The 12075-nt window shown below is 41.8% G+C and overlaps 1 protein-coding gene across 2 annotated transcripts in view; it reads left to right on the top strand.

Annotated features, from left to right (window-relative positions):
* ASH1L (ASH1 like histone lysine methyltransferase) overlaps positions 1 to 12075 on the top strand; it is an 820515-nt gene that overhangs the window by 437824 nt on the left and 370616 nt on the right. For both annotated transcript variants that reach the window (XM_086947410.1, XM_086947409.1), the window contains exon 12: positions 6626 to 6734. In XM_086947410.1, the coding sequence (XP_086803536.1) occupies positions 6626 to 6734 (109 nt within the window). The remainder of the gene's footprint in view (positions 1 to 6625; positions 6735 to 12075) is intronic.

Below are 12075 nucleotides of genomic sequence, written 5' to 3'. Positions count from 1 at the left end.
AAAAGAACATGTATCAGAGAAAAGCGGTGAGGGGTGACCACCTGAGCGAACGAAAGGCAATACCAGGGGCTGTGTAGAAGCAGGCAGGGAGAAAACAACAAGAGATGCGGGCTCTGTGCTGGGGGAGGGCCATTAAAGGAAGGGGGCGGAGAGGAGCCTGTGAGAGCTCGCGCTGAAAGTTCAAAGAAAAGCGGAGATCAAAGGAAGGGTGGGAGGGACATTGGCGAGCGAGCATATGCGGGGTGAGGGGGTGTGCAGCCTGGTGAGCTGAATGTGTGTGGCAGCAGAGGCGGAGCGCGGCGCGCACAAAGTGTCTGGTTGCAAATGGAAGCTGTGCACAATGCGCGTGGTTGTGCTCATATTCACTGTACCCGATCCGCCCTTTGGATGCTCTTTTGAAAGCCCTTACTTTATATCTCGCCAAAGCATCCCTAACGGGATGGCTTAGGCGAGACCTAAAAAGGCATTCCTGGTGAAGGTAAGGACATGCTCATAAAGAGAAGTCTGTCAGCTAGGCTTCCAAGCTGGCTCCAAGACCCTCTGATGCTGCTTCTTAGGGTCAAACATAATCTCTGCTGCTATCCAATACCTCTTCTAAAGAGTTGGAAGCACCAAAAAAACACACAGAAAAGTCAAAGAGGAAAGCGGAATCAGGTAATCACAATTGCCTAAAAAAAATATAAAGTGCCTTTAGAGATACAACACCCTGTAAGAGGTCCCTTTGAGAAACAAAAACAAACTTCAGGCAAGTTGCCTGGTAAGAATTTAGACTCGTCGCTGACACCAGTTCTTAAAGTGTTGACTAAAGAGATGTTCACGAAAACATTGTAGGTGATTATGCAGAATCCTCCAAGACACATTTGTGAAGAAGGCCATCAACAGTATCACCGACCAGCATGATGGCGCAAACTTCGTTGACGACGACTTCAGCGTCAACATTGACATACTTAATCATTGACTGTCTACGACGCTGAAAAAGAGGTTGTCAACGATAGTAAATATAATGCAGAAAAAGACACAATTTACATAGCCATTACCATCACATGCTTTTATGTCTTCAGGGCGTCTATATCAATCAATGAAGTATCTACAAGATGCCTCCTCAGGCCCGGAGGTTGATTGTGATGACAATAATAAGGAAGAAATGGAATTCTTTTTTAGTGAGGAAAGTGTCCATGGTAATGATTAAGAGACTAATAGACAATCTGATCTGAAAATTGGATATGTAAACTCAGACAGCGATCAAGAACCCTGAACACTGCATCGCAAGGTACTTGAAATATGTTCGCCCAGATTGCTGGGTTTTGGTCATCGCAGTAGTAGCTGGCAACCTCATCCTCAGGTGGTACATATTCCAGTATCTATGCATAATGAGTTACAAGAGGAGATTGAAGACATCTGTCACAGGCACCCACCACCATCAAGTCCAGGATCTGAACAGTTGTCCACACCACAACTACTAGCCTTACTTCCAGTACTTTCCTATCCAACAGAATTGAGACATTAACCCATTCCTAAACCTAAGACACCAGAAAAGAGTATACCAGCAGAAGATTTACATTTGCCTGTTAGAATATTGAAGCTGATCTATCAACGTCAGATTAGGAATGCCCATGATTATCGAGGGTCTTTCATGCTCACAGGATACGTACAACACAGCTTTGCAGCATTTGCATCAGAGGAATGATGATGACAATGATGGATCTCATCAACAGAATCCAACATCATTGATAGGGGACCCAGACTGGAATGATTTTGGAATTCTAGAGAATGCAAGTCTTGATCTAAAACCTAGAGACTTCCCACCAATGAAATTGGGAGATTTTTTTTTTAAAAGATGTCCCAATGCTTTACCATACCAATTTTGTCGGTGAACAATCATGTTTCTCATTCGACTTTAAAGAAAGGGTACAGAGAAGATTCAGAACAACATCAATACCTATAGTAGACCATTTACGGGAAGAAGACCTGGTAATAATGCACAATACAGTGACCGCTACTGTTCTATCAGGGATAGAGAAAAAATACAAAGCTACCAATGCAACATCTCCTTGTATACGTAATCAGGCTAATACAAATGTAGTAGTCTCTGCAACAGTGCAACGAAGGTCATGGCATCCTTCCACTCATTGCTTTGCACCCACTAACAAGGAAGGATGTAAATGGAACTCTTTGGGTAAAAGAATAAACACACTCGCTACTGATACAGTTAACATTTCTAATGCCACTGCTGCTCATTTTGATCAACTATGGAGTGATATCTCTATTAATATACAAAGTGCCGGAAGAAGCCAAAGACAAAGCAGTAACTAAAGAGGGGAAACAAGCTTCGACCTCTCCAATTGACACAGCTATGGATGTATCCACATGTGCTTTTTTAAAATAAGCAATGTTACCATTATGTGACTATGGTTGGTTGAAGAGTACGTCCTTTCGGCCTGAAGTACAGTCCAGAGTAATGAACTTTCCTTTTTGAAGTGCCAACATCTTTGGGGAAAAAAGTGGATGAAGCTCTTCAATCAATAAAGACTGATACCAAAACTGGTAGGTCTTTGGGTGTCTTGCAAATCATACAAACCAAAGAATCATAGGAGACTAAGAAGCAGATCCTATAGTCAAGGATCTTTTTTGACTCATATAGACAATATGGATCAGATTGGCAGCAACAAAAACAGCAAAACAGTGTCGCAAATAGAGGACAAAGAAGTCGTCCTCTATATAGGTCTCTAAAGGCAGAAAAGCATTACTTTCCAGTGGAAGTACGCTCCCTAATCCTGTTGCCAGTGGAGGGCAGTATAACACTATTCACAGAAAACTGTCAGCATATAACATCAGACTGATTGGTTCTAGAAATGGTTCATCGTGGTCCTACCGTGTAGCTTGTAGAGAAGCCACCAGTTGTTCCATTACAGAAAAACACCACAAACTCCTCCCTCAGTTACTGGTGGAGATTGAGAAACGCTTAGAAAAGGAGGCAATAGAAGAGGTGCCACCTGGAGAAAGATCTCTGGGATTTTACTCAAGTTTTTTCTCATCTTGAAAAGATCAGGAGATTGGTGACCCAATACTGGATTGATGGAATCCCAACAAATACATGAAAGCTCAAGGTTTTCGCATGGACATCCTGCAAGAGATTTTTCTTTTCTTAACCCCTTGCGCGCTAGCGGTTTTCCCGCTGTGTGCTGGGTTTTTCGAAAACCCGCGTTACATGACGAGCTCAGCTCGTCATCAGCATACGAGCGCCTGTAGCTGATGACGAGCTGAACTCGTCATCAGCATCGAAGGGGTTAAAGAAAGGGGACTCCCTAAGATCGATAGATCTGGAAGATACTTATTTCAACCTATTTATACATGTTAAGCACAGGAGATTCCTTTCCTTTATGTAGCATGTCGCCTTTTTCTGTTCAAAGCTTTGCCTTTTGGTCTGAAATTGGCACCAAGAGTATTTACGAAAAGCATGGCTCCAGTCATAGCCTTCATAAGAGAAAGCAGGGGTGAGGGTATACCTGTACCTAGTCAAGTGGCTCATATGGGCAAATACTTTTTCTCAGGCGATGGAGGCTGTCAATCTCAAGAGGTTAACTCTCTCCAGTCTGGGTTTAGCTACAAACCATAAAAATTCTCCGCTAACACCAAGCAGGAATATAATTTTTCTTTGAGCAAAGAATTCCACGCATCTGGGTATGGCATATCTCTCTCAGGAAAGAGGTGAACAATTGATATGACAATCTATCTCTTGGCAAACAAGGAGCCTCACAACAGTGAGGACACTTAGAGCTAATTTTGGAACTATGTCTACGTGCATTCTTCTAATCCCTTAGTCATTTGCAGATGATGATTATTCAATAACAATTGAACTGTCAGTGGCAACAAATACTAGGAGATTGGAACGATGTTCTCTGGGTGACTTCCCTGATAAAAACGTCACTCAGATGGTGGTCGTTAATCAACAACATTTTCAAGGGCCAACCATTAAATCCAACTAAGCCACATATATTCTTGACAACAGACACATTTCTCAGGATAATGGGTGCGCATCTCCAGGACATTGAAATAAATGATGTATAAACGACAAAAGAGTGAAATCTACACATGAATGTCCTGCAACCAAGAGCAGTACAATTGGCCTTGACAGCCTTCCTATTACTGATCCAGAATGTTCATGTCAGGGTTCAGACAGACAGCTCTACAACAATGTTTTCTATCTTGAAGCAGGGAGGAACCACATCCCTCAAACTGTCCAAAGAAGCTCAGAACCTTTGGAAATGGGTCATTCATTACAATATAGACATGTCAGCAGAGCATGTCCCGGGAGTGCACAACATTGTTGCAGATCGCTTGAGGAGGCACTTCTTTGATGTACAAAAGTGGCAGTTGGACGAAAACCAACTTATGTTTCTGTGATCAGGTTTTCCACCTTGTGACATGTTTGCCACAGAGAAGTGTTCAGGAGTATAATGCTATAAAATTGTGAAGCCCTCTGATACCCAATGGGATCATGTTTGCGCTATATAAAACACTGAATGAATGAATAAATAAATAACAGTAAGTGTGCCAACTTTGCCAGCAGTTGGCAATGCCCGGGATCCAGCGGAAATGCTTTTTGAATGGATTGCACGGCAAAGTACATCCATGCCTTTCATCCAATACCGCTCACCCAAGAGTTATTTGCAAGTTGCAAATGGAACAGTGCAAGACCATTTTGATAGCCCCAGCATAGCCTTAGCAACATTGGTTCCTAGAATTGTGGAACATGTTGGTACATACAACGACCCAGTTCAAATCGGACCCACACCTGGTATCAAGACAAGATGGAAAAAGCCTACTTCACAATCCAAGTTCCCTCAAATTGACAGCATGGCTCATCGGAGCTTAGAATTGTGTCACTTGCCTGTCCCAAAGAGTTGCAAAGAGGTCTTGAAAGCAGCAAGACCACCTTCTACAGTCAAAGCATATAACGCCAAATGGAAAGGTTTTGTAATGTGGGCTGTGAAACAAAAGGTAGACCCACTTCAAATGTTACCTTACAAATGTTTGCCATGTCTATTAAGTCTGGCAAGCAAAGCTTTTAGATTGTCTCTATCAAAGTACATCTAGTTGCAATTTCAAACATTTTGAGGAAATCTAATCAATTATCTTTATTCTCACTACGTATTGCTAAGCAGTTTATGAAAGGATTCTTTAGACTCTATGCCCCATCTCCAAGATTGGCTACGGAATGCCAGTTGAATACAGTTTTGACAGCTTTGCCAAAGCTACTGTTTGTACCAATCCACAAAGCAAGTATCCACCATACATCTTGAACGTTAGGTTTCCTGCTAGCTATCTGTGCTCTAGGAAAGTGAGCTAAAAGCTCAAGCTTGTAAACAACCATTTTTACATTTTGCAAACCAAAAGATAATATTAATAACCAATCCGAAGTTCATCCTGAAGGTACTTTCAACTTTTCATTTGAAACAAAAAATAGTGCTTCCTTCCTTCATTCTGGAGAAAAAGACTAAAGTAGAAAGGTCATCGCTCTCCTTGGATATCATAAGATGTTAATGTTATATTTATATGCCACAAAGCCTTTTAAAAAACAGCTATTTGTAGCCTTCGAAACACTAAATAAAGGTGGTCCAGTTACAGAACAGACTCTTACAAGATGGATAGTTGCATGCATCTTGCAATCCTGTGAGCTCATGAATAAGTCTATGGCAAGATCAGTAAGAGCTCATTCTGCAAGAGCAATGGCAGTCACTACAGTTCTTTTTTCAGGACTTTAGCTGAAAGACATTTGCCAGTCCATCACTTGGAGAACTACACATGCTTTCGCCAAGCATTACTGAATAGACGTGAATGTTAACAAGGATACAACAGTCGGTAGGGCTGTGCTCAAGAACCTTTTTAAATAAAGTAAGTATCATGCCCACCATCCACTGATTTCACATTGTGTACTGCTATCATAATCTCATCTTAATTCAAGCATATGAATCTATGAAATCCATGGCTGGAAAAGGAAAAAAGTTACTTAACCTGTAACTCGTGTTCTTCAGCATTGGCCTCTTTCATATATTCCCATGCAACCCACCTTCCTACCCTTGTCATGAGGCTTCCATTTATCCTAATTTTATGTTCTTGTACCAGCTAGAAGCATTTAGTAGTTGGAAGAATCTGGCAGCAAAGCACCTCAGTATGCTGGCATCTGTTTGACTGCAGCTTGTTAAATACATAATGAGGTAAATAGGTTAGTACGGTCTATGAGAAATTTCACCGTTTTTGAGTGTAGAGCCTAGACTGCTATATTAACATTCTAACGGCGGGTTACCAGTCTGGTGACAGGGAATGATTCAACCATGTAAATCTATGAACGATGCTAATGCTGGAAAACCAAAGTTACATGTAAGTAACTATTTTCTTACCCTGCAAAAAGCCATAGTTAATTTTTGTGGCAGGGACCTGTTGGGCACTGCTGGTAATGTCTTTATATCCCAGCCTTTGATCCTTCGAGTATTGGTCAGTACATTGGGCAATAGAACCATCTCTTATTTACAGCTCTAAGAAATGCCAGAAGTTTCATATGAAGGTAGTACTATTATTATAAACCGTTGTATAAAAAGTTATAATGTTTCTGTTTTCTTCCAAGGTCTGTGAATGGTGTGTATCGAATTGGTCTCTATGCTTTGAAGGACATGCCAGCCGGCACTGAGCTAACGTACGACTACAACTTCCACTCTTTCAATCTGGAACAACAGGTAACTGGGACAAAGTTGGCTTCCATTTAGAAATCGACTCTTGACATGAACTTCAGTTCATTTTATTGACGAGGGTCTCATCCTACACTGGCCTCTAATCTTAATGCCCCCCCCCCAGTGAAGCACATTGATGGCAGCTTCCTCCCAGCAGGACTCGGCAAGCACTCGTTGATACTGGAAGTCTCATGGTCAAACCACATAGAGTTCTTCATTGTTGTGCATGTGTGAGATAAAGATTGCAACTATTTTGATTGCATTTTTCAAATCAAAAAAGTTTGTGTACTTTGAAAAACACTTTCCATAACCCAAAATAAGGCCGTAGTGGGCTATACCGGCTATTAAAGGTCCGCTCCAGCGTTAAAGGCCCGAGCCGAAGGCGACGGACTTTATCAAGGGAGCGGGACTCTTGGAGTTCCAGGGGTTTAAATTCCCTCGGGCTCTGGGAGGCCTATGAAAGCAACATTGGAATGTTGCTTTGCGGGCCTTTGCCGGCCCGTTAAAGCATGGAGCACTTCATTGTCTTCAATCGAGCTCCCAACATTCCAATGTTCTAATAAGCATTATTTGTCTAAAGAAGCCCTGCCTAACAGTCTAAGCAGCCACTTTACTTTTTACTGATTTGTAGGGTACTCCCTTCGACTGCCAGTTTGCTACAGAATGCATCATGTCTGTTCCATTTGTTAGAAAAGAAAACCAATGTACCAAAAAACTAAAGTAAATTTAGTCCCCCATTAGCCGACAAGTCCTAAAGGGGAAGTTCCTAATATGTTTGTGGGGGCACTTGATGACATGCCATTAGAAGATTGGTTCTTTCACATTAGATCTTTTATATATTCACTTGCTTGGATCATTCCCCATCGTCATGCTGGGAATCCCCGGTATATTGAAATAGCAGTATACAGCGTAAAATATATAACATACAGTATATAATGTAAAAGGCCATAGGCCTGAAACAGTATGTTTAGTAGCACATCCATTTCATTTGAATGTACCCAAAGTTCAGCTCATGAAGGCAGCTCACAAGATGAGACTTATACAGTTTTCTGATCATGACTTATTTTGTACAGCAATTGCAGCCACCTCCTCTGCTGATAACACAGATTCTAAGCGCTATAAATGTTCACCTGTAATTAAAAAAAAGAAGTCTTCAAAAGAAGCCTTGTCGACGACTTCAACTCCCATCATAGCCAACGGTTATTTAGATGACAATGACACCATGAACGTTGAACCTTCTGTCAACGACGCCCATACCGTCGACAAAGACCATACCATCGACGATGGAGTCACTGCCTACGGCATCACAGTCAAGAACCACGCAGCCAATAAAAGACAAGGTATTAAATGTTTTTTCACCTTTAAGTGTGACAGATTTACCTCCAGTACAATTATCGCAGTCAATCAAGAAGAAGAGGCTAGTGATTATGCCTCACTGACCGCGTACAGCTTAACACAATTGGATGTGAGATATGTCCCAGAATTTGGAGAGGAAGCAGTGGACGATAAAGAGTCCTACAATGAATATGTGTATCAACAGTAGTACAAGTCTGTGAGTACTCACATTTATTTAAGGCCGAAAACACATAAATATTATGAAGAACCAGATGTAGTCCAAGTGCCTATGGCCTTCTTATCAACATTGCAACAGATGATGGATACCTTTAATAAGTTATTATCGCAGCTAACTAATAATCCTAACATTGGACTATGTACTACACCCATCCTCCCACCACCTCAACCTGCTTCTTTACAAGTTTCACCTCCTAGGCGGCCATCACCGCTACCACCTCCTCCAACGTCAAGGGAACCAGTCAATGGAGAAGATATGGATAATGTTTATTCTAATAGATCTGCATATTTTGAAATAGAATGAATGGCAAGAGAGCTACCACCAGACGGTGGTGAAAGATATGATAATGGGCAAGAATTAATTGTCCTAAGAGGTTATGACAGCCCAATTCTACAGGATGCTTCAGATGATATCTCTACATTTCAATCATTGATTGAAAGTGCAGCCAATAATTTAAACCTACCAATGACTATTGTAGAACAACCATGCTTTCTTTGTGACTTTAAAGAGCAACCTTGGCAATACTTTAAGTTCATACCCATTTATGATTATGTCTGGTCAGAAAGTCTGAAATTTATGTAGACACCTGCTACTATTCCAACTGTGATAACTCGTCTGGAGAAGAAATGCAAGACCCCGGATTCAGCTCCAGCTTGTCCCACTGGTCATACTTGACTGGATTCAGTAACTGCTCAGCATTTCAGAGAAGAACCAAACCCCCAATAACCCTGTCATCTAGACTGCCAGACAAGGATAGTAAACATATTGACAATCTAGGCCGGAGAATTTCCTCTATGGCAGCAGTCTTGATTAAGACAACCAGTGTTGTGGCGATTCTAAGTGATTATGATCGCCATATGAGGCATGACATTGCTCCATTATATTCCTGAGGATAAGAGGGAAACAGCATGAGCTATTGTAGAAAGGAGAACAAAATTCTTTTTTCATTATTGATGCAGCAATGGATGCCTTGAATATAGGCTTTCACTAGTTGGCAAGAGGCACTACACTAAGGAGATGAGGCTGGTCAAAATCCACAGCCTTCTGTACGGATGTCTAATCTAAAATCCTAGACATGCCTGTTTTTGGTAAACGTGTTGATGAAGCTTTGCAAGGCCTTAAAACAGTCTCTGACACAGCAAAGGCATTAGGACTTTTAAGACTTTTGCAGTATCGCAGATTTGGGACATCTACTTTTCATGGCTCACGAAGATGATACAATTTCAGAGCAGAATTCAACCAGTATGGAGGTCAGGGGTGATCTTATCATCCTCAAAGACAGTTTGGATAAGATCAAGGATACTCCTTCAATTGAAACCAGAGGCAGACTTAACGAGAGGTCTTCAGGAAGGAAGAGGGGTTCCTCATAAAAATGAACCAATCACAATCAGAAAAGAGCTTGACTTCCAGCTTGTACCCTCTTTTCCATCTGCTTTACAGAAGGTAGTGGGGAGAATTTCCCTTTTTGCTCCCACCTGGAAGAATATAACATCAGACTGATTGGTGATACAAATTGTTCAATCAGGCCATACGTACGCTGGATGTAATTCAGAGACTGTCAGCTTGCCCACCAAGAAAGGAACACCATCTTCATCTGAAGGAGCTTCAAATGAAAATTATCAGGCTTCTCTTCAAAGGAGTCATAGTAATAGTCCCCTAATTGCTAAGGAATCAAGGTTTTTATTCCAAGTTCTTTCTAATCGAAAAGAAGACAGGTCAGTGGAGACCAATAGTAGATCTCAGAAAGTTGAACAAGTTTCTAAAGAAGCAGTCATTTTGGATGCTTACTTTGCAAGACGTCCTTCTGATGATGCAGGAAGGAGATTTTTTGGCCTCCCTGGACCTTCGGATACCCATGCGTCAAAAACACAGAAAGTACCTTTGATTCTCAGAAGCGGGTCAGCACTAACAATTCAAAGCACTCCTTTTGCACTCAAATCAGCGACGAGAATATTCACCAAATGTCTCGCTCCAGTTGCCACTTTTCCTATGAGAAAATGTCTCCAGGTGTTCCCAAATCTGGATGATTGGATATTCAAAGTGCAATCCAGAGAAGAGGAAAAGCTTCCACGAATGCTTGTATCAATCTCTTCTGAAAATTAGCTCTCACATTCCGCAGGTAGAAATCATTGCTGAACCCCAAAGATCCAATTTCTGGGAGCAATACTCAACACTTTGTTGGGAAGGGCCTTTCCTTCTACAGAAAGAGTGAGAAAGTTACAGACAATGCCAAAGACTATTGCTGGAAAACGATCAAAAACATTGAGGCAATACTAGTCCCTGATAGGCCTAATAGCATCATGTATAGGTCTCATTCCATGTTGTATGCTTCATATAAAACCTGTTGAGCAAGAGCTGGAATTGCAATGGGAAAAGGTTGAAGGCTCATGGGAAGATATGGTCCGTGTGACAAGGTGCTTGAAACCAGCTCTAATGTGGTGAAGGATTCCAGAAAACCTAAATGCAGGTCTTTCTTTACAGTAAATAACAGAGAGGTTATTACTCCACACAGATGCATGCAAACAGAGGACTCTGGTCAGATACAGAGAAGAGGGTCAGATGCAGAGAAGAAGAGGCTCTGCATCACTGTGTTAGAATTCTGTGCCACAAGACTAGGTTTTCAAGCTTTCCTCTCCAGATGAGGCAGATTAATCAGTCCTAGTCAGAACGGACAACACAACATCCATGTTCTACATAGACAGCAAGGAGGAAAACAGTACAAGATCCTTGCAGAAGATGCTCAAATGCTGTGAAACTAGGCCATTTCACAAGGATAGGCATTGCAGTTGAGCATCTGCCAGAAGGATCAGGTGGATGCGCTCAGCTGGCAATTGTCAGATTGTCAAGAGTGGGAACTAGAACAGAAATGGGTGGATTACATTTTCAATCACTGGGGTCGCCCCATAATTGATCTCTTTGCCACTCCGAACAACGGGAAATACCTCTGCTTCACAGGCAGGTTTGGGAATCCAGGGACAGTAGGCAATGCTCTTTCGATCAATTGGGCTGAGATATTTGCCTAATCCCCAGGTTGTTGAAAAAGGCAAAAATCAACCATTTGATTCTTTCCTTATTGTTCTGGCGTAGCCTCGCCAGAACTGGTACAGCAACTGCACTGCAGTTGCTGGCACATCCAGCCCTTATTTGAAGATTCATCCCAGGATATTGTCCAAAACATCATGGAGAGATTCTCCAATACGATTCCAAGTCACTGAACTTGACAGTATGGTGTCTGACCATCTAGAATTTGGCCATTTTGGATCTATTGCAGGAGTGTAAACAGATTGTGGAGCAGGGTTGAACTCCAGTGACTAACAAGACATACAACTCTAAATGGAAGTGTCTGGTGCAGAAATAATGGTCATCATCCACTTCAAATAAACGCTTCTCAGGTCCTTTGATATTTGTTAAGGTTGGCCAAGAGTGTTCTCAAATACTATTCACTGAAGGTCCATCTGGCTGCCGTCTCGACATTCAGAAGGACTGACACATTGACATCTAATCTGTTTTCCCAAAGGATCATTGAAAAGTTTATGGTAGGGCTCTTCAGAGAATTTCCTCTTATTCAACATCATCCGGTTCCATTCAAGATTAATACAGTCCTCAGCCAGCTGATGTTTTACCTTCTTTTGAGCCTATACATAGAGCAGACTTGAAATTTGTCTCATGCAAAACAGCACTACACCTGGCTCTGACATCCGCTAGGAGAGTGGGAGAGATTCAGGCATTCACCATCAGAGAATCTTTTCTCTGGTTCACGAAGGACAAAGGGAT

Source organism: Lissotriton vulgaris, chromosome 12 (genome assembly GCF_964263255.1).
Source record: "Lissotriton vulgaris chromosome 12, aLisVul1.2, whole genome shotgun sequence".
NCBI lineage: Eukaryota > Metazoa > Chordata > Amphibia > Caudata > Salamandridae > Lissotriton > Lissotriton vulgaris.
The sequence above is the reverse complement of the archived record's forward strand: the minus strand, read 5'-3'. Positions and strand labels throughout refer to the sequence as shown.